Below are 23,253 nucleotides of genomic sequence, written 5' to 3' on the forward strand. Positions count from 1 at the left end.
TCCTGGTGAATCTCCTCTGCACCCTCTTCAGAGCAATAACATCCTTCCTATAGTGTGGTGCCCAGAACTGTACACAGTACCCCAACTGTGGCCTAACTAGTGTTTTATACAGCTCCATCATAACCTCCCTGCTCTTATATTCTATGCCTTGGCTAACAAAAGGCGAGTATCCCATATGCCTTCCTAACCACCTTATCGACCTGTGCTGCTGCCTTCAGTGATCTATGGACAAGTACACCAAGGTCCCTCTGTACCCCCCGAGGGTCCTACCATCCATTGTATATTCCCTTGCCTTGTTCGTCCTCCCAAAATGCATCACCTCACACTTCTCAAGATTAAATTCCATTTGCCACTGCTCCTCCCATCTTACCAACCCATCGAAAACATCCTGTAATCGAAGGCTTTCCTCCTCACTATTTACAACGCCACCAATTTTCATGTTATCTGCGATCTGACGATCATACCTCCTTTATTCACGTCTAAATTATTAATGTACAACACAAACCGCAAGGGTCCCAGCACCGATCCCTGTGGTACACCACTGGTCACAGGCTTCCACTCGCAAAAACAACCCTCGACCATTACCCTCTGCCTCCTGCCACTAAGCCAATTTTGGATCCAATTTGCCAAATTGCCCTGGATCCCATGGGCTCTTATCTTCTTAACCAATCTCCCACGCGGGACCTTATCAAAAGCCTTACTGAAGTCCATGTCGACTACATCAGCTGCTTTACCCTTATATACACATTTAGTCACCTCCTTGAAAAATTCAATCAAGTTTGTTAGACATGATTCCCCTTGACAAAGCCATGCTGACCATCCCCGATTAATCCCTGTCTCTACAAGTGGAGATTAATCCTGTCCCTCAGAATTTTTTCCAACAGTTTCCCTACCACTGATGTTAGACTCACTGGCCTGTAATTACCTGGTTTATCCCTGCTACCCTTCTTGAATAATGGTACCACATTCGCTGTCCTCCAGCACCTCTCCTGTGGCCAGAGAGGATTTGAAAATTTGTGTCAGACCCCCTGCTATCTCCTCCCTTGCTTCACATAACAGCCTGGGATACATCTCATCTGGGCTTGGGGATTTAACCACATTTAAGCCCGCTAAAACAGCTCATACTTCCTCCCTTTCAATGCTAATATATTAAAGTATATCAGAATCTCCCTCCCTGATCTCTACACCTACATCGTCTTTCTCCATAGTGAACACAGATGAAAAGTAATCATTTAAAACCTCACCTATGTCCTCTGGCTCCACACAGATTGCCACTTTGGGCCTTAATGGGCCCTACTCTTTCCCTGGTTATCCTCTTGCCCTTAATATACTTATAAAGCGCCTGAGGATTTTCCTTTATCTTGCCCGCCAGTGTTTTTTTCATGTCCCCTCTTCGCTCTCCTAATTACGTTCTATACTTTCTATACTCCTCTCGTGCCTCCGTTGTTTTCAGTGCTCTGAATCTGCCATAAGTCTCCTTTTTTTCCCCTAGCCAATCCTCTATATCCCTTGATATCCAGGGTTTCCTGGACTTGTTGGTCCTACCCTTCACCTTAACAGGTACATGTTGGCTCTGAACTCTCACTATTTCCTCTTTGAATAACTCCCACTGGTCTGATGTAGACTTTCCTACAAGTAGCTGCTCCCAGTCCACTTTGGCCAGATCTGGTTTTATCATATTGAAATTGGCCTTCCCCCAATTCAGTACCTTTATTTCTGGTCCATTCTTGTCCTTCTCCATAACTACTTTAAATCTTAGAGTTATGGTCACTATCCCCAAAATGTTCCCCCACTGACACTTCTACCGCTTGCCCAGCTTCATTCCCTAGGATTAGGTCCAGTACTGCCCTTCTCTTGCAAGACTTTCTACATACTGGCTCAAAAAGCTCTCCTGTATGCATTTTAAGAATTCTGCCCCCTTTAAGCCTTTTGCACGAAGACTATCCCAGTTGATATTGGGGAAGTTGAAATCCCCTACTATTATTACCCTATTATTTTTACACCTCTGAGATTTGCCAACATATCTGGTCGTATATCTCTCCTTGACTGTTTGGAGGCCTGTAGTACACTCCCAGCCAAGTGATTACCCCCTTTTTGTTTTTAAGTTCTACCGACATGGCCTCATTTGAGGAGCCTTCTTAGATATCATCCTTCCTTACTGCAGTAATTGACTCCTTGATCAACAGTGCAATGCCACCTCCTCTTTTACCCCCTCCCGTCTCACCTGTAGATTCTATACCCTAGAATATTGAGCTGCCAGTCCTGCCCCTCCCTCAATCATGTCTCTGTGATAGCAATATCATCCCATGTGCTAATCATCGCCCTCAATTTATCTGCCTTACTAGTAAGACTCCTTGCATTAAAGTATGTGCAATGCAGCCTTGCATTTTTCACTTGTGCCTTCACATGTCTATATTTGCTCTGCCTTCCAGACTGACTCAGTTTCTCTTTTATACTTGACTGTGCATCATCCCCTACTGTACCTCCACTCTGTATCCCATCCCCCTGCCAAATTAGTTTAAACCCCACGCCCCCCAACCACCAACAGCACTCGCATACCTCCTAGCAAGGATGTTGGTCCCGTTACGGTTCAGGTGCAACCCATCCACCTTGTACAGGTCCCACCTTTGCCAGAAACAGACCCAGTGATCCAGAAAACTAAAGCCCTCCCTCCTGCACCATCTCCTCAAACCTCCTATTCCTATACTCACTAGCACGTGGTACCGGGAGTAATCCAGAGATTACAACCTTTGAGGTCCTGCTTTTTAATCTGCTACCTAGCTCCCTAAATTCTTGTTGCAGGTCCTCATCCCTCTTTCTACCTATATCATTGATACCAATGTGTACCAGGACCTCTGACTGTTCACCCTCCCCCTTCAGAATGCCCATGTTTGGACCAAGACTGTAACGAGGTCAGCAGCTGACTGATTCTGGTGGAACCCAAACTGAGTGTCAGTGAGCAGGTTATTGCTGAGCAAGTGCCACTTGACAGCTGTCAACAAACCCTTCCATCACTTTGTTGATGTTCCAAAGTTGACAGACAGAGCGGTATTTGGCGGGTTGGATTTGTCCTGCTTTTTGTGCACAGGACATATCTGGGTAAATGCCAGTGTTGTAGTTGTAATGGAATAACTTGGCTAGGGGCACAGCTTGTTCTGGAACACAAGTCTTCAGTACTATTGCCAGAATGTTGTCAGGGCCCATAGCCTTTGCAGTATCCAGTGCCTTCATGTGTTGCTTGATATCACATGGAGTGAATCAGATTGGCTGAAGTCTGGCATCTGTGATACTGGGGACCTCAGGAGGAGGCCGAAATGCATCATCTACTCGGCACTTCAGGCTGAGGATGGACGCAAATGCTTCTGCCTTGTCTTTTGCAATGATGTGTTGGACTCCCTCCATCATTGAGGATGGGGATATTTGTGGAGCCTTCTCCTCATGTCAGTTGTTTAACTGTCCACTACCATTCACGGGGATGTGGCAGAATGCAGAGCTTAGACCTGATCCATTGGTTGTACATTTGCTTCGCCCTGTCTATCGTATGCTGCTACTACTATTTGGCATGCAAGTAGTCCTGTGTTATAGCTTCACCAAGCTGACACTCTTCATTGAACCAGGGTTGGTCCCCCAGCTTGATGGTAATGGTAGAGTGGGGGATATGCTGGGCCATGAGGTTACAGATGGTGGTGGAATACAATTCTGCTGCTGATGGTCCACAGCGCCTCATGGATATCCACTTTTGAGTTACTAGACCAGTTCGAATTCTATCCCATTTAGCACGGTGGTAGTGTCACACAACATGATGGTGGGGACCCTCAAGGTGAAGACAGGACTTTGCCTCCACAAGCACTGTGCAGTGGTCACTCTTACCAATACTGTCATGCACAGATGCATCTGTGACAGGTAGATTTGAGAGTACGAGGTCAAGTGGGTTTTTCCTTCTTGTTGGTTCCCTCACCATCTGCTGCAGACTAGCAAGAAACAAAGATTTTAAAAGCCTCTAGAAGTATGTAAATAGAAAGAACCTAGCGAGAGTAAATGTTGGTCTGTTAAAAGTCGAAGAGAAATTATAATAGGAATAAGGAAATGGCAGAGATGTTAAATATTTTGTATGTCTTCACAGTAGTGTTATGAAACACTGGACTTTGTAGTATGTTGGGTTTTTTTTTTAAAACAAAACTGATTTTTAATGCAGTGTAAACAGAATTCAAAGAAGACATGTGACCTCACATCAAGCTTGTCCAGAGACAAGCCAGGAGTCTTCTTTAGCATAAACACAAGGAACCCAGATCAAAGATCCTTCTGAAAGCACAGTGCAAAGTTATAATAACTGAAGGACAATGGGTTTCACTCTCCAAGACTCAGATCATAAACTGGGAGCCAGGGACTCTAAAAACTGAACATTCAAGTTGCAATTGCTAACACCTGGAAACAAAAGGCAGCCCAGGTGGTTTTGCTTTGCCCAGACTTATGAACTGATTATAAAAAGAAAACCACTATTGGATTTTGATTCTGGATAAATTCAACAGGCATTCCTCGGTCTATAGGCTGTCAGGAAAAAGGAAGACACAAATACCAGCAGCAACCTCAGAAGGAGAGAAAACAAAGGCTCTCAGAACACATACAGCAAAAGGATGCTAAAATTTGAACCCCATTCAAGGTTTATGAAGCAGAGATTCCCTTATTAAGAGAAGATCAGTCAAGTGTGCTCAGAAGAAGTGAGCAAAGAGGACATCTGTTATTTTTGAGAAGGGTACTGGGACCAATGTAACTGGAAGGAGATTGGGACATCTAACTGCAAAGATTCAATTAGAACACTAACGTATAAATGTGGGGTTTGAGTGCATCAAATTCATGGGAAATAACTTTCTCTAATTTAGTATATTAGATGCCCAAGTACTGTTAGGTTAAAGTTGATTTTTAGCTCAGTTACAGTAAAAGTCTTAAAATATGAAATTTTGCGTAATTCTTTAATCAGTCACTGGGAAGTTCAAACCTCTTGTTTTGAAGATAACAGTCTCAACTGCAGTTGTATCAGTGGAAGATACCAAAAATAGTGGGGAACGATGGGTGAATAAGTAACAAATCCAAGATATCAGTAAATCAGTAGAGAAAAGCTTATGGGACTAAAAGTCAGAATATCCCAGGACCTGATGGCTTACAACTCGGGGCTGAAGGAAGGTAGCTGCAGAGATAGTGAATACATTAGTTGCGAACTTCTGAAATTCCCTAGATTCCGGAATAATCCCAGTCGGCTGAAAGGTAGCAAATTTAACAGCGAGACCCCTTGGGGATGAGCGACCATAACATGATGGAGAGTGAGGTAGCTGAATCTAAGACTAGGGTCCTGGACCTCAGTAAAGGAAACTACGAAGGTATGAGGCGTGAGTTGGCTATAACGGATTGGGAAACGTTACTTAAAAGGGATGACGGTGGATAGGCAATGGCAAACGTTTAAAAAGCGCATGGATGAACTGCAACAATTGTTTAGTCATAAGAGTCACAGAGAGATACAGCACTGAAACAGGCTCTGCGACCCACCGAATCCGTGCCGACCATCAACCACCCATTTATGCTAATCCTACATTAATCCCATATTCCCAACCACATCCTCACCCTCCCTCAATTCTCCTACCACCTACCTACACTATGGACAATTTACAATGGCCAATTTACCTATCAACCTGCAAGTCTTTGGCTGTGGGAGGAAACCGGAGCACCTGGCAGAAACCCATGCGGTCACAGGGAGAACTTGCAAACTCCGCACAAGCAGTACCCAGAACCGAACCCGGGTCACTGGAGCTGTGAGGCTGCGGTGCCAACCACTGCACCATTGTGCCGCCCGTTTATCTCTGTCTGGCGCAAAAGTAAAACGGGAAAGGTAGCCAAACCTTTCCTAGCTTACAAGGGAAATTAGAGACAGCATTAGATCTAAGGAAAAGGCATATAAATGGTGCCAGGAAAAAAACAACAGATCTGAGGATTGGGAGCAGTTTAAAATTCAGCAAAGGAGGACCAAGGGATTGATTAAGAAGGGGAAAATAGAGTACAAGAGGAAGCTTGTGGGTAACATAAAAACTGACTGTAAAAGTTTCTATAGGTATGTGAAGAGAAAAAGATTGAAGAAAAATGTAGGTCCCTTACAGTCAGAAACAGGGGAATTTATTATGGGGAACAAAAATTGCTGACCAACTAAATGCATACTTTGATTCTGTCTTCACAAAGGAGGACACAAATATCATACCAGAAATGTTGGGAAACACATAGCTTAGTGAGAGAGAGGAATTGAAGGAAATTAGTATTAGTCGAGAAATGATGTTGGGGAAATTGATGGGATTGAAGGCCGATAAATCCCCCGGGCCTAATGGTCTGCATCCCAGAGTACTTAAGGAAGTGGCCCTAAAAGTAGTGGATGCATTGGTTGTCATCTTCCAAGATTCTATCGACTCTGGAACAGTTTCGACAGATTGGAGGGTAGCTAATGTAACCCCACTATTTAAAAAGGGAGGTAGAGAGAAATTAGGGGATTATAGACCAATCAGCCTGACGTCAGCAGTGTGGAAAATTCTAGGGTCCATTGTCAAAGATTTTAAAGCAGAGCACTTAGAGAACAGTGGCAGAATTGGACAGAGACAGCATGGATTTACAAAAGGGAAATCATGCTCGACAAATCTACAAGAATTCTTCAAGGATGTAACTAGTCGAGTTGATGAGGGGGAGCCAGTGGATGTGGTTTATTTGGACTTGCAGAAAGCTTTCAACAGAAGAGATTTTTAAAAATTCTAATTTTTTTTTATTCATTCGTGGGATGTGGGCGTCACTGGCCAGGCCAGCATTTATTGCCCATCCCTAATTTCCCTTGAGAAGGTGGTGGTGAGCTGCCTTCTTGAACCGCTGCAGTCCATTTGGAGTCGGTATACACACAGTGCTGTTAGGAAGGGAGTTCAAAGATTTTGACCCAGTGACAGTGAAGGAACGGCAATATAGCTCTAAGTCAGGATGGTGCGGGACTTGGGGGGGAAACTTGCAGGTAGTGGCATTTTAATGTATTTGCTGCCCTTGTCCTTCTAGTTGGTAGAGGTCACGGGTTTGCAAGGTGCTGTCTAAGCAGCCTTGGTGCATTGCTGCAGTGCATCTTGTAGATGGTACACACTGCTGCCACTGTGCATCGGTGGTGGAGGGAGTGAATGTTTGCAGATGGGGTGCCAATCAAGCGGGCTGCTTTGTCCTGGATGGTGTCGAGCTTCTTGTGTTGTTGGAGCTGCACCCATCCAGGCAAGTGCAGAGTATTCCATCACACTCCTGACTTGTGCCTTGTAGATGGTGGACAGGCTTTGGGGAGTCAGGTGGTGAGTTACTCGCCTCAGGATTCCTAGCCTCTGACCTGCTCTTCTAGCCACAGTATTTATATGGCTACTCCAGTTCAGTTTCTGGTCAATGGTAGCCCCCAAGATGTTGATCGTGGGGGATTCAGCGATGGTAATGCCGTTGAATGTCAAGGGGAGATGGTTCGATTCTCTCTTGTTGGAGATGGTCATTGCTTGGGACTTGTGTGGCGCAAATGTTACTTGCCACATCAGCCCAAGCCTGGATATTGTCCAGGTCTTGCTGCATTTCTACACAGACTGCTTATGTATCTGAGGAGTCACGAATGGTGCTGAACACTGTGCGATCAGTGAAAATCCCCACTTCTTACCTTATGATTGAAGGAAGGTCATTGATGAAGCAGCTGAAGATGGTTGGGCTTTGGACACTACCCTGAGGAACTCCTGCAGCGATGGCCTGGTGCTCAGATGATTGACCTCCAACAACCACAACCATCTTCCTTTGCGCTGGGTATGACTCCAGTCAGCGGAGGGTTTTCCCCCTGATTCACATTGACCTCAGTTTTGCGAGGGCTCCTTGATGACATACTCGGTCAAACGCTGCCTTGATGTCAAGGGCAGTCACTCTCACCTCACCTCTTGAGTTCAGCTTTTTTGTCCATGTTTGAACCAGGGCTGTAATGACGTCAGGAGCTGAGTGGCCCTGGCGGAACCCAAACTGAGCGTCACTGAGCAGGTTATTGCTAAGCAAGTGCCGCTTGATGGCATTGCTGATGACACCTTCCATCACTTTACTGATGATTGAGAGTAGGCTGATGGGGCGGTAATTGGCCGGGTTGGACTTCTCCTGCTTTTTGTGTACAGGACATACCTGGGCAATTTTCCACATTGCAGGGTAGATGCCAGTGTTGTAGCTGTACTGGAACAGCTCGTCTAGGGGCGCGGCAAGTTCTGGAGCACAGGTCTTCAGTACTATTGCTGGAATATTGTCAGGGCCCATAGCTTTTGCAGTATCCAGTGCCTTCAGTCATTGCTTGATATCACGCAGAGTGAATCGAATTGGCTGAAGTCTGGCATCTGTGATGCTGGGGACTTCAGGAGGAGGCCAAGATGGATCATCAACTCGCCACTTCTGGCTGAAGATTGTTGCAAATGCTTCAGCCTCATCTTTCACACTGATGTGCTGGGCTCCCCCATCATTGAGGATGGGGATATTTGTGGAGCCACCTCCTCCAGTTAGTTGTTTAATTGTCCACCACCATTCACGGCTGGATGTGGCAGGACTGCAGAGCTTAGATCTGATCCGTTGGTTATGGGATCGCTTAGTTCTGTCTATGGCATGCTGCTTACGCAGTTTGGCACGCAGATAGTCCTGTGTTGTAGCTTCACCAGGTTGACACCTCATTTTGAGATATGCCTGGTGCTGCTCCTGGCATGTTTTCCTGCACTCTTGATTGAACCAGGGTTGGTCTCCTGGCTTGATGATAATGGTAGAGTGGGGGGTATGCCGGGCCATGAGGTTACAGATTGTGGTTGAGTACAATTCTGCTGCTGCTGATGGCCCACAGCGCCTCATGGATGCCCAGTTTTGCATTGCAAGATCTGTTCTAAATCTATCCCATTTAGCATGGTGATAGTGCCACACAACACGATGGACGGTATTGTCAATGTGAAAGTGGGACTTCGTCTCCACAAGGGCTGTGCGGTGGTCACTCCAACCAATACAGTCATGGACAGAAGCATCTGCAGCAGGCAGATTGGTGAGGACGAGGTCGAGTATGTTTTTCCCTCGTGTTGGTTCCCCCACCACCTGCCGCAGACCCAGTCCAGCAGCTATGTCCTTTAGGACTCGGCCAGCTCGGTTAGTAGTGGTGCTACCGAGCCACTCTTGGTGATGGACATTGAAGTCCCCCCACCCAGAGTACGTTTTGTGCCCTTGCCACCCTCAGTGCTTCCTCCAAGTGGTGTTCAACATGGAGGAGTACTGAGTCATCAGCTGAGGGAGGGCGGTAGGTGGTAATCAGTAGGAGGTTACCTTGCCCATGTTTGACCTGATGCCATGAGACTTCATGGGGTCCGGAGTCGATGTTGAGGACTCCCAGGGCAACTCCCTCCCTACTGTATACCACTGTGCCACCACCTCTGGTGGGTCTGACCTGACAGTGGGACAGGACATACCCGGGGATGGTGATGGCAGCGTCTGGGACATTGTCTGTTAGGTATGATTCCGTGAGTATGACTATGTCAGGCTGTTCGACTAGTCTGTGGGACAGCTCTCCCAACTTTGGCACAAGCCCCCAGATGTTAGTAAGGAGGACTTTGCAGGGTCGACAGGGCTGGGTTTGCCGTTGTCATTTCCGGTGCCTCGGTCAATGCCGGGTGGTCCGTCCGGTTTCATTCCTTTTTATTGACTTCGTCGTGGTTAGGTACAACTGAGTGGCTTGCGAGGGCATGTAAGAGTTAACCACATTGCTGTGGGTCTGGAGTCACATGTCGGCCAGACCAGGTAAGGACAGCAGATTTCCTTCCCTAAAGGACATTAGTGAACCAGATGGGTTTTTACAACAATCGACAAGGGTTTCATGGCCATCATTAGACCAGCTTTTAATTCCAGATTTATTAATTAAATTCCAATTCCACCTTCTGCTGTGGCGGGATTCGAACCCATGTCCCCAGAGAAATACCCTGGGTCTCTGGGTTACACGTCCAGTGATAATACCAACACGCCACCGCCTACCCCGTGTGTAAAATTAAAGGGCATGGGATGGGGGGTAGTATATTGCGATGAACAGAAAATTGGTTTTTAAGATGGGAAACAAAGGTTAGGGATAAATGGGTCTTTTTCCGAATGGCAGGCAGTGACTAGTGGGGTACCGCAGGGATCAGTGCTAGGACCCCAGCTATTCACAATATATATTAATGATTTAGATGAGGGAACTAAATGCAATATCTCCAAATTTGCAGATGACACAAAACTGGGTGGGAGGGTGAGTTGTGAGGACGATGCAGAGGTGCTTCAGGGTGATTTGGACAAGTTGAGTGAGTGGACTAATGCATGGCAGATGCAATATAATGTGGGTAAGTGTGAGGTTATCCACGTTGGTAGCAAAAACAGGAAGGCAGACTATTATTTGAACGGCTATAAACTGAGAGGGAAATATGCAGCGAGACCTGGGTGTTCTCGTACACCAGTCGCTGAAGCTAAGTGTGGAGATGCAACAGGCGGTAAAAAAGGCAAATGGTATGTTGGCCTTCATAGAGAGAGGATTCGAGTACAGGAGCAGGGATGTCTTGCTGCAATTATACAGGGTCTTGATGAGGCCACACCTGGAATATAGTGTGCAGTTTTAGTCTCCTTATCTGAGGAAGGATGTCCTTGCTATTGAGGTAGCGCAACGAAGGTTTACCAGACTGATTCCTGGGATGGCGGGTCTGACGTATGAGGAGAGATTGAGTTGATTGGGATTATATTTGCCGGAGTTCAGAAGAGTGAGGTCTGGGGGGGTGGGGGGTGGGGGGAGGGGATCTCATGGAAACCTATGAAATTCTAACAGAACTTGACAGGGTAGATGCAGGAAGGACGTTCCTGATGGTGGGGGAGTCCAGAACCAGGGGTCATAGTCTAAGGATACGGGGTAAACCTTTCAGGACTGAGATGAGGAGAAATTTCTTCACCCAGAGAGCAGTGAGCCTGTGGAACTTGCTACCAGAGAAAGCAGTTGAGGCCAAAACACTATGTTTTCAAGAAGGAGTTAGATATAGCTCTTGGGTCTAAATGGATCAAAGGGTATGGGGAGAAAGCAGGAACAGGTTACTGAGTTGGATGATCAGAAATGATTAGAATTAATGGCAGAGCAGGCTCGAAGGGCCTAATGGCCTACTCCTGCTCCTATTTTCTATGTTTCTATTCAGTTGAGAGAAAACAGGGAACGGCACGCCAGTTAGCCTAACATTAGGAAAATGCTAAAATCCATGTTCTTATATTCTTTCATGGGATGTGGGTGTCGCTGGCAAGACCAGCATTTGTTGCCCATCTCTAATTGCCCTTGACAACTGAATGGCTTGCTAGGCCATTTCAGAAGGCAGTTAAGAGTCAACCACATTGTTGTGTATTTGAAGTCACATGTAGGCCAGACCAGTTAAGGCAGATTTCCTTCCCTGAAGGACATTAGTGAGCCAGATGAGTTTTGATGATAGAAAAATCTGGAATTGAAAGCTAATTAATTGAATTTAAACTCCACCAACCACCATGGTGAGATTTGACCCAGTGTCCCCATGGCATTAGCCTGGGCCTCTGGAGTACTAGTTCAGTGACTATCACGATGCCACCTCTCGCCGAAGTGATAATAAGGCACTTAGGCAGAGTGAACATGATTTCATGAAAGGGAAAGTGTTTGACAAATGTATTAAGAGCTTTTTCAGGATGTAACTAGCATGGTAGATTAAGCGGGAAAACCAGTGGATACAGTATATTTGGATTTTCAAGACATTCGACAAGCTACCATAGAAAACATTGCTACTAAAAAAGGGCTCATTGAGTGGAGGTCATTTATGAGCATGGATAGAGGGTTGGTTAGCGTACAGGAAGCAGAGAGTTGGGGTAAATGGGGCATTTTTTTTTTTAAAACAGGCAGAACATGCAGGCTGTAACTAGTGGGATCCGCAAGGATCAGTGCTGGGGCCTCAGTTATTTATAAACAATATTAAATGACTTAGATGAAGGGACCGAGGGTAATGTATCCAAGTTTGTTGATGATGCCATGATAGGTAGGACAGTAAGCTGTGAGGAGGATGCAAAGAGACTGCAAAGGGATATAGACAAGTTAAGTGAGTGAGCAATAAAGTGGCAGATGGAGTATAATGTGGGAAAGGGTGAGGTTATTCACTTTGGCAGATAGAATAGAAAATCAGAATATTGTTTAAATGGTGAGAAACTTTTAAAATGTTGGGTGTTCAGAGATTTGGATGTCCTCTTATTGGAAACACAAAAGGTTAGCAAGTAATTAGGAAGGCAAATAGCACAGTGGCCTTTATTGCAAGCGGGTTGGAGTACAAGAGTAAGGAACTCTTGCTACAATTGCACAGGGCTTTGGTAAGACCTGGAGTACTGTGCGCAATTTTGGTCTCCATAGCTCAGGAAGGATATACTTGCCTTGAGGGTATGTAGTGAAGGTTCACTAGATTGATTCCTATGATGAGAGGGTTATATTATGAGGAGATGTTAAGTAGTATGTTATAGTCATTACAGCACAGAAGGCAGCCATTCAGCCAATGGGTCCACACGACCTGGAACTTAGGAGAGAAGTGATCTCATTGAAATGTATAAGATTCTGAAGGGGTTTCACAGGATAGAGAGGTTGCTTCCCCTGACTGGAGAGTCTAAAACAAGGGGGCATGGTCTCAGAATAAAAGCATGACCATTTAAGACTGACAAGAGGAGGAATCTCCTCACTCAGAAGGCTGTGAATGCTCAGTCGTTAAGGACATTCGAGGCTTGAACAGATAGACTTGTGGACTCAAGGGAAAACAAGAGATATGGAACCAGACAGGAAAGTGGAACTGAGGTCCAAGATCAGCCATGAGCTTATTGAATGAAGGAGTAGACTCAAAGGGCCATACGGCCTACTCCTGTTCCTATTTCTTACACTTTTATGGAACAGAGCATTAACCTGCATTTATATAGCATCTTTAAGGAAGCAAAATATTCCAAGGCACTTCACAAAATTCTACACTGAGCCATGTAAGGAGATATCAGGATAGATGATCAAAAACTTGGTCAAAGGGGTAGATTTTAAGGAGAGTCTTAAATGAGGAGAGATGGAGAGGCAGAGGGGTTTAGGGACAGAATCCCAGAACTTAGGGCCTCGGCAGCTGAAGGCACAGCCGTTTATGGAGGAGCAATGAAAATCAGGATAAGCAAGAGGCCAGAATTGGAGGAGTGCAGTTATCTCGAAGGTGTAGAGTTGGGGGCGGTTAGCGATAGGGAGGGGTGAGGACATTGAGGGATTTGAAAACAGGTACAAGATTAGGGATACGCCTCTCGCGGAGGATCAATGATGCAAACTGGTTGGGCAGAATGGCCTGTTTCTGTCTTGTACTTTCTATGTTTGAGGGGTATTTGATGCAGAAAATCAACTGAGCTTCAACATTTCAACAGGTTTAAAACAGCAATCCCGCAAATTCTTCTTTTGCCAATTCACACTCTCTACATACACATTGAATCCAGAACTTACCTGGGATAAGATTCATCGATTGTCAGCTCATACAGACTCTTCTTGGCTTCAGTATCATAAAGTCGGACCGTTCCAACTCCACTGCCAAGCAACAGCTGCAGAAGAAATATGGAGCATGTGAAAACACAGCTGCAGCATCCTGAGGCAGGCAAAGTAAAACCTTCACAGCAGCTAGCAGACACTTGGTTCTTAATTGTGGTCTTGTACAAAATGAACAAATTGCAGCAAATTATCCTAAAACTGATGCAAAGCCCATCATCCTATGCGATAGAAATGGAATTTGATTTCCAATTACCATTGGCCCTGCTTAATCATTCTGTCACTATGAAATAGCAAAAATGGATCTAGACAGGTAATTACACTGAGCCTGCACCAGGAGATCATTAGAGTGCAAAGGGCCAGTGCAGTGGGGAGTTTCACTTCAACAGGAAGTTCAGTCTTGGGGTGCAGATGGTATAAACTTTATTTGAGCAATTAATCACCAAGTGATTTGTTTCATTTATCAAACTTAAGAATAAAAAAAAACAGAGAGGTGGGAGCAGAGTTAGAAAAACAGCTGACACTTAGCTTCTGCATTCTGGGGTAGATTCTGTGGCTGGGATGACCACACATACAGCAAACGTCTACAAGTTTTTGTGCATCAGCTCATAGGTCCTGAGCTCCAGGAGCAGCTGGCAATATTCCATCACATCTGAAAAGATGAAAGATTCTGGGAATCACATTCCAGGAGGTGCTCACTCTGCAGGCAGGGTGAGTTAGTGAGGAAAGGGAAGTGAAGGACTGTGCATTGTGGTAATACGAGACAGGAGGCAGTAACACTCTGTTGAATTGATAGGTGAAAACACACGACAATGGTAGCAGTTCAGATGTTGGAAGAGATATTGGATCAGGTGGCTAAAAGTTTGACCAAAGAGGTGGGTTTTAAGGAGGGTCTTAGAGGAAGAGAGAAGCGGAATAGGTTAGGGAGGGAATTCAAGAACGTGGAGCCCAGACGGTTGAAGTTATGGCTGCCGGTGGCGGGTGGGACTGGGGCAAGAGGCCAGTGTGTTGGAAGAACAGAGCTTGGGAGAGTGGTGGGGAGGGAAGGTTTTCCAGCCTTGAGTAGTTTAGAAGATACAGACAAAGCCATAAGAGATTTAAAGACAAGGATCAGAATTTGAATTTTTGAAGTATTGCAGAACCGGGAGCCACTTCAGATCAGAGGCACAGGAGTGACAGGTGAATAGGACTTGGTGCCACTTAGGATATGGATAGCAGAGTTATGAATGAGCTCGAGTTTACCGAAAGTGAAGAATGGGAGGCTGGCCAGGAAAGCATTGGCATAGTCAAGACTGGAAATGACAAAAGGCACAGTTGATTTTTTTTTTAAGCAGTGAGGGACTGAGGCAGGAGCGGAGATAGGCAATTTCACAGAGGTGAAAGTAGGTGGTCTCAGACAAATAGCATTGGAAGTCAGCTCGGGAGGAAGGACACGGAGGTTACAAGCAGTCTAGACAGTAAAAATGAAACCATGAAGCTATAAGATTGTTGTAAAAAACCAACTGGTTCATTAATGTCCCTTAGGGAATGAAATCTGCCATCCTTGCCCAGTCTGGCCTATGCGATTCCAGTTTAGCACCAAGTGTGTGGCACTTAATTGCCCTCTAAAATGGTTGAGCAAGCTACAGTCAGGGCAACAAGGGAATGAGCAATAAATACCTGCCTTATCAGTGACTCCCACATCCCAAGAATGTAAAGGAGATTTTTTTTTTTAAGTCTCTGGAGTGACGCTGACCCTACAACCTTCTGACTCAGGCGAGAGTCTCACCACTGAGCCATAGCTGAGACCTAAAAAAGTTATGTGCTAAACAGGCTCACGTCTGCACCCTTTGGACTTGGAGCAAAGTTGACGGCCACACCCGGGGAATGACCAGGATGGGAGAGAGTAAGAGTTTTACTGGGACAAGGATATCAAAGGTGGAACGGGGGAGAGCTTGAATGGATTAGCAGCTGTACAAGTATCAACAACATACATTTATATTGTGCCTTTAACACAATAAATCGTATGAAGAAGCTTCACTGGTGTGTCATTGAACACAATTTGACACTGAGCCACATCAGGAGATATTGGGACAAGTGAGATAGGTTAAGGAGTGTTTTAAAAGAAGAGAGGGGTAAAGAGAGAGATTTAGGGAGGGAATTCAAGAGATTAGGGCCCAGGCAGCTGAAGGCACAGCCACCAACTGTACAGTGATTAAAATCAGGCATGTGCAAGAGGTCGGAATTGGAGGAACACCGAAATCTGAGGATTGTAGGGCTGGAAGAAATCAGAGCTAGCGAGGGCTAGGCTATGGAGGGATTCGACAATAAGGACCAGATTTTTTTTCCAAATCAAGGCAAATGAAAGGCCAAAGGCTAGACAGTTATCAGCTTGTAATTGCAATTGTAAGAATCTTTTCCAGAAGTATACCAGAAGCAAGTGAGAGTGGAAGGAGTTTGGGGAATGTGGTTGATGAGGGATACAAGGAAGTGTTCAGACAAAGTTGGTCTATGATCAACATTCTGGGAGTAGAGCAGTCATGGGGCTTGGCAAAGTCAAAGGGGCGGTTGCGAATATGGGTAGGCGAGTTTCTATAAAAGGGAGAGGTTAAGGACGGACAGGAGGACAGTGAAATCAGAACATAAAGGGCAAGGTGAGTTGCAATGAAGATAGAAGTCAATGAGGATGAGGATTCATTCAGTGCAGTAGCTAAGGGAGGAAATCTGAGAAACTAGAGTTGGGACTAGGGGTGGGGGATTGGAGCAGAGTATGTGAATTTTAAAGAAGTCACAGGAAGGGTAGACCAGGTACTGAAAGGGGAGAAACCAAAGGCTAGCTTCACTCCTTTTGTCTTTTAATCACTCCTGCCTTTCACCCTATCTCAGACCTTTCCTTTTTTGCTCTTTCCTCCCCCACCCCCCTTTTTCCTTGCTTAGGTATTTGTTTAAAACATCGCTAACTTTCTCCAGTTCCGGTGAAAGTCCAGCAATGTGAAAAGTTAACCTTTTCTCTCCACAGATGCTGGCCTTTATAGCAAGGGAGATGGAGAGTAAAAGTAGGCAAGTTTTGCTACAACTGTGCACGGCATTGGTGAAACCACACCTAGAGTACTGTGAACAGTATGGGCCTCCTTACCTAAGGAGAGATACACTTGCATCTGAAGCAGTTCAGAGAAGGTTCACTAGGTTGATTCCTGGGATGAAGGGGTTATCTTATGAGGAAAGGTTGAATCGATATGTAGTGGAGTTTGAGAGGTGATCTTATTGAAACGTACAAGATTCTGAGGGGGCTGGACAGGGTAGATGCTTCCCCTCATAGGAGAATCTAGAACTTAGGGGCACAGTTTCAGAATAAACAGTCTCCCGTTTAAGACAAAGATGAGGAAGAATTTCTTCTCAGAGGGTCGTTAATCTGTGGAATTCTCTTCCCCAGGGAGCAGTGGAGGCTGGGTCATTAAATATATTCAAGGCTGAGTTGGACAGATTTTTGATTGACACAGGAGTCAAGGGTTATGGGGGTCAGCAAGAAAATTGAGTTAAAGCCACAATCAGAACCTTGTTGAATGGCACAGCAGGCTCAATAGGCCAAATGGCCTATTCCTGCTCCTATTTCTTCAGCTCTCAAAACCTGCTGAGTTTTTCCAGTATCTTCTGTTTCTATTTATTTGTTATTTGGTGAGTAGGACCACATCACAACCATGGCGGTTTAGGCATGGTAGATGGAGGAAAGTATAGCCAGGCCAGCAGGTGGGGAGGCTTCAGAAGAGGCAAGGAGAAAAAATTGAGGGGAGACAAAGGAAAAGAGGCAAAGGTTGCAGGAAGGGTGAGAGGAAAAGATTCTAAAGAACAGATCAGAAGAATGGATTTGAATGAGTATGGCAACGAAACAGGACAGGTTTGAGTTGTATATTTAAGAAAAGTTCCTCTCCTGGGAGTGATGGAGATTGAACACTAGAACCTCAGATGATATGGGCAGAAAACATTGCAATTTCTTTCAGTAAGCAGCACATGACAAATAGCCTGAGAAAAAAATCAGCTCCAAAGGGTGCCAGGAAAGCCCTGAGTAAGTGTCAAAGGGCAGCAAGTAGAGAAGGTTGAGGAAGGAAAATTACTTCATCTAGAAAGTAATAAAGCAGGTTCACTTAGACACCAGCATGTCCTCCAAGGCCAAGGGCATCACAAACTCCTTTGTGAATGATATTTGCAAGCACATCATGGCTGAGGCTTCCCACCCGGACCATTAGAACAAGTGCCACACCATGAGCTGCCAGGAAATCCCGACTGCCGATTGCCTATTGCTCTCTGGGGAGCTGGCCGGAAAGGGCATGGAAGAAGGGGCTAAAGCAATGACCAAGTTCACCAGCTCCATGTAAAACACCACAATGTCCTGAAAAAATGCACATGGCAGCAGTGCATCGAATACAGGAATGGTGATAAAAACACTGCAGGTTAGTACAGTAACCAGCACATGGCAGCACTGTATCTATTACAGGGATGGTGATAAAAGTCCAAACTTGCCTGGTTGCTTTGACTATCTCCCTGCTGCTGCCTCCATTGCAAACAGTTTTAACATTTCCCTCATGATGGACACCGAGTTAATTTTAGTTTAACTACACTTTGTTTAATTCTATTAATGGCGTCTCCTCAGTTTGAGGGGAAACTTATGTAGATGCCTATTAGTTACATCGGAAGAACCCAGCATTGGTTTATTTAAAATAGGCAACTGGAGATCCTTTTTTCATGGGATATGAGCGTCACAAGGCCAGCATTTGTTGCTCATCCCCAATTGGCCTTCTCTGAACACCACACTTAAGTAACATGGTAAATGATAAAGAACGAAAGAAAGACTTGCACTTAAAGAGCACCTTTCCACACCAAAGGACATCCCAAAGCACTTTACAGCCAATGAGGTAATTTTGCTCTGTAATCGCTGTTGTAATGTAGGAAATGCAGGTAATTTGCAAACAGCAAGATCCCACAAACTGTATCATCATAACCAGATAATCTGGTTTTGAGATTTGATTTTTTTTTTTATAGAGATACAGCACTGAAACAGGCCCTTCGGCCCACCGAGTCTGTGCCGACCATCAACCACCCATTTATACTAATCCTACACTAACCCCATATTCCTACCACATCCCCACCTGTCCCTATATTCCCCTACCATCTACCTATACTAAGGGCAATTTATAATGACCAATTAACCTATCAACCTGCAAGTCTTTTGGCATGTGGGAGGAAACCGGAGCACCCGGAGGAAACCCACGCAGACACAGGGAGAACTTGCAAACTCCACACAGGCAGTACCCAGAATTGAACCCGGGTCGCTGGAGCTGTGAGGCTGCGGTGCTAACCACTGGGCCACTGTGCCGCCCCCTATGGATTGAGATAAATATATTGGCCAGGAAACTGAGGCAAATCCCCTAACTCTTAGTTCAAAATAGTGCCATGGGTTATTTTATATCCACCTGAAAGGGCGGACAGTTTAACATCTCATTTGAAAGATAGCACCTTCAAAAGTGCACCACTCCCTCAGTATTGCATGAGAGTGTCAGCCTTGAGTTTTGTGAAGTTGCAGAATTGAATTTGAACACACAATCTTCTGACTCAGAGGCAAAGGTGCTACCAAATGAGGCACAACTGACATCAGTTAAGGTGCAACTTCAAAATGAACACCCATTGTAGCCAATTTGCTTTTAGTATCTTCTAAAATAAAGTAGTCTTCGCAATTTGGCTTCATTTATGAGTTTTCCCATTGGCTGGTTTAAATTTCTGTAATTTTTTTATGTCTTTAGGATTTCTCAAACAATATTAAATGGAATCTTCAGGTTCAATTCGCTCATGGAATTAAAACATGAGCAACCTGTTAAGTGTTCAAACCAGCAGCAATGGGCACTGGCACACAGAAAGCAAAAGGAAACCTTTTCTTCCACTCAATACTTTGCCGCTGTGCTACAGTCACTATGAGGAAGTCGGCTGTTTAGCGTTTGTAGTTATATTTCCCAGCACAGTATTGCACCCATTGCTGCACTGCATGCTTCTCATCGCCATGCTGTCCTGCTACTCTATCACCCTGTAGTACGTCTCTCTGCCACTCTGCCCATCACTCTGCACTACTTCACTAATGGCTCTTCCCATTTCATTCCAGTGAATATTCTGAAAGAAACCGCGCCTTTGAGAAATGTTCAGATTGCATAGATTGTTCCTCACCAATCGGTCTGGTTTGGTGGCCCATTCCAAGGAAAGCAGCTGTGATTTGGACATTATGGTGGCCTTAGTCTGCATAGTGGGGTTAAATGCCCACACTTTAACCACTCCATCAACATCCAGACTGGCAACTCTCCTACCAGAGCAATCCACCCTAAATCAATCACAAGAGATGCACTTTCAAAATGAGTGCAATATCCTCAGAAACCATGATTCGACTAATATCACTAACTGTATAATGAACCTCACCTCCATGAACACTGTACACCCCCCTCATTACCTAGAGCTGGTCCTCCAGGAGCACCAACACCAGTGCCTCTCTCCTAATAGTTCGGAAGTCTAATGTACCTCATTTGTTTGAGTACAAGAGAGTTAAATACGAGTACCAGAGAGGGATACAGATTAGTTGTGTAACTGAGTTTAGATATCACTCGCAAGTAAAAGGAGGTCAATGAAATGAACATCTATGAATCTGTGGTCAGTCAGTTTTCCTCAAAATAAAGCCAGTGCTCCCCCACCCAAAGGCTGTCAAGCAAATCCTGTGGATGGCCATGTTACACAGTATTTAATCACTTTAGCATGGTAAGTTACTGTAGAGGCATTGGAATAAAGTGCTTTCCTTTTCAGCACTGCAACCAGATACAGTTCACAACACCTGAAGCCTCGTCATTCAGGCTCTGGGTGGCAAATGTACATATTAGATTCAAGGCCCATATGAATAATAATTCTGCCATGAGAGGCAGTCCCCGGAATATAATTCCTTAACCCCACTAAAGATGTTGCCGAGATACATCACACATCTCGGAAGGGAAATAAAGACAACTTACATGGTACCGTGTTGATTAACAAAACCCACACACAATAACCACCCCCCAAAATAAATTAAACCTGTTGCTTTGTTAAATTGTTTTCAAATCTACCACACACGTCAGTTGAGAGAAAATTTCAGAACTCAATCAAGCTGTTAAAAAGATAAACCGAGCGACAATTCTTGACATTACTGCACTCCACTACCATCCCCGCCCCCCCACCCCTCCCCACTCACCCGCAGTACATGATGGAGGAGTGATGCTCTGCATATTCCTCCTGACTCAATACTATGAAAGGCTGCTCACTCCCTCGCTCCAGGCTGTTCTTGGCCAGTTTTGTAGGAGAGTCCAATTGATCCACAGCCATCTCAGGACTGCTGGGATTATCCATCTCATTGCTGCCAGACTCCGTTTTTTTCTCCATACCCTACACACAAGGAAGATACATAACGTAGTGACATTGCACCCCTGTGCAATAAAGCATCAGTGAAGTTTACACTCAACATTTTATTCAATAAAATAACTTCTTAAACCTTCACAAAGACCTCGTGTGACCTTTGAACTTTATAGTAAGGTCAGGAGGAACTCGTTCGACCAGATCAGAGGATCCCAGGTCCCATTTCTATTCTGAGTGATGTAGCTACTCTCAGCTGGAGCAGCAGATGGGATGATATAAATAGCTTCAGTGTTTAATATAAAGTTCAGCCAGGACTGCCTCTCATCGCTACCCAGGCAAAACATTTACCTGGGCAGGATCAGACTTAGCTGTAATGTTCTGTGATGAATAGCACACAGGCACTCTCTGTTCAGGTTCACATGTTATATTCCAATGCCAGAGGACTCCATGTGTCTGTCCAACCAAACCTCACAGGAGTCAGCACCTTCAGGAGCAGATGTGAGAATTTCAGCAATATAAAACTATTAATTGCAAGTTTTTAAATGATAATTGGCTGATAAATTACTCAACTGATATCAAACTGATCCATAAATCAGCAGAAATCTTCCACTTTCATTTGTAGGGGTGGTGGGATGCTGAGCAGCAGTTTGGGACTGTCAGAATCCTCATTGTTAAACAGTCGAGTGGCATCATCCTTTCTGTCTAGGCTGCATCTAAAGCCAGCCTGAGGGCAGTGTGCTGACAGCAATGCAGTATTGCTTACCAAACCTGCAACAGGGTTCAAAATTTCTTCAAAACCTCCCAATGGCAAGGATTTTACTGAAGAGATCCTGCAGCATGTTGCTAGTTGGATACATGGTGCAGCACCAGGCCACCAGGGCTTGTATTGATGCGCTCATTACAGATTACATTCAGTCAATCTGAGCGATCCTGAGCACCACTCAGATCAATCTGGTCATTACCTGGGCAGCGTGTTTGGACAAGAGCTCCTTCCGTTCTTTCTCGTGGTCCAGCACCTTCCTCTGTCGCTGCTGCACTGTGTTTGGTTCTCTCTCGTGATCCTGCATCCTTTTCTGTCGCTGCTGCACTGTACTGGGGTCAGCAGCTGTGCTCAATGGCACTTTCCCATCTTTGGGGGCCGAGTTCTCTTTACTCTTGGAGGCCTGAACATTAGAAACAAAGAATAGCCATATCCTGATAGAGACGAAAACTGAATGGGATAACATTGAAATAGTGAATGAGCTCAGTGCAAATTGTGATACCTGATTGTTGGTACCATCTCTCTTTCCAGACAACACAGGACTCTGAGACAGCTGCGAAGATCCTGAGTGCACTGGGCTCTTCCCTGGAGGTTTCTTGCTTTGTGGGAGTAACAATGACAAAAATGAGCCGGCTTTGGTCTGAGAGGACAGTAGTGACGAGGTCCTCTGACTGGACATCAAATCGCTGCAAATAAACAAAATCAGAGATTGAGCTGAAAAAGTGCTTGGGCCCAATGTGCCTGACTCCAGAACTGCACACAGCAGGGCGAGAGCACAACTCACTGTCAGCCTCTACCGTACCAGGTCGCAGAGGGAAACCAGACATACTGTGAATAGGAAAAAGACATTATTAAAAGGACCCCAGAATTCTTGCAGGACAGGCAGAAAATTCTGACAATGTAGGAGCAAGGCAACTTCTCACTAAAGGCGTGAAACAAGAACTGAAGAAAAAAAAGACGTGAAATCCCAGGACCACGGAACAGGCAAGGTCCAGGCTCACTTCCCAACCTGGGCTGGGCTGGCTGTTGTCAGCACTACATAGAGTCATTATGGCACAGTAGGAGGCTATCTGACCCATCAAGACCGTGCTGGCTCTCTGTAGGGCAATCCAATCAGTCTCATTCACCTGCTCTATCCCTGTAGCCCTGTAAGTTTATTTCCCTCAAGTGCCCATCCAATTTCCTTTTGAAATAACTCATGCTCTCCACTTCCACCGCCCTTAAAGGCAGAGTGTTCCAGGTCATTACTACTCACTGTATAAAATTTTTTCCTCACATCCCCGCTGCATCTCTTGCTCAAAACCTTAAATCAGCGTCCCCTAGTCCTACAGTAAATAGCTGTGCTCCTGAACTAGGGAGGGGCAAAACTTAACAGGGTTTTCACTTCCAGTCATTACCCACTGACACCATCTGGGAACGGAGCGTGTGAACAGAGAATGATGGCAAGCCAAAACTGGGCCAGCCTCTGATGTAGTTCTCACTGCAATTGAAAAGTTGCTGAAGC

General features: G+C 45.2%; 1 protein-coding gene across 3 annotated transcripts in view; it reads right to left on the minus strand.

Moving 5' to 3' along the window:
- Nucleotides 1–23,253, minus strand: part of wdr91 (WD repeat domain 91) — a 75,647-nt gene that overhangs the window by 34,030 nt on the left and 18,364 nt on the right. For all 3 annotated transcript variants that reach the window (XM_068051087.1, XM_068051086.1, XM_068051088.1), the window contains 5 exons: nt 22,252–22,435; nt 21,952–22,152; nt 20,829–21,019; nt 19,787–19,937; nt 13,559–13,653 (listed from right to left, as the gene is read on the minus strand). In XM_068051087.1, the coding sequence (XP_067907188.1) occupies nt 13,559–13,653; nt 19,787–19,937; nt 20,829–21,019; nt 21,952–22,152; nt 22,252–22,435 (822 nt within the window). The remainder of the gene's footprint in view (nt 1–13,558; nt 13,654–19,786; nt 19,938–20,828; nt 21,020–21,951; nt 22,153–22,251; nt 22,436–23,253) is intronic.

This window comes from Heterodontus francisci, chromosome 18, assembly GCF_036365525.1.
Source record: "Heterodontus francisci isolate sHetFra1 chromosome 18, sHetFra1.hap1, whole genome shotgun sequence".
Lineage (NCBI taxonomy): Eukaryota > Metazoa > Chordata > Chondrichthyes > Heterodontiformes > Heterodontidae > Heterodontus > Heterodontus francisci.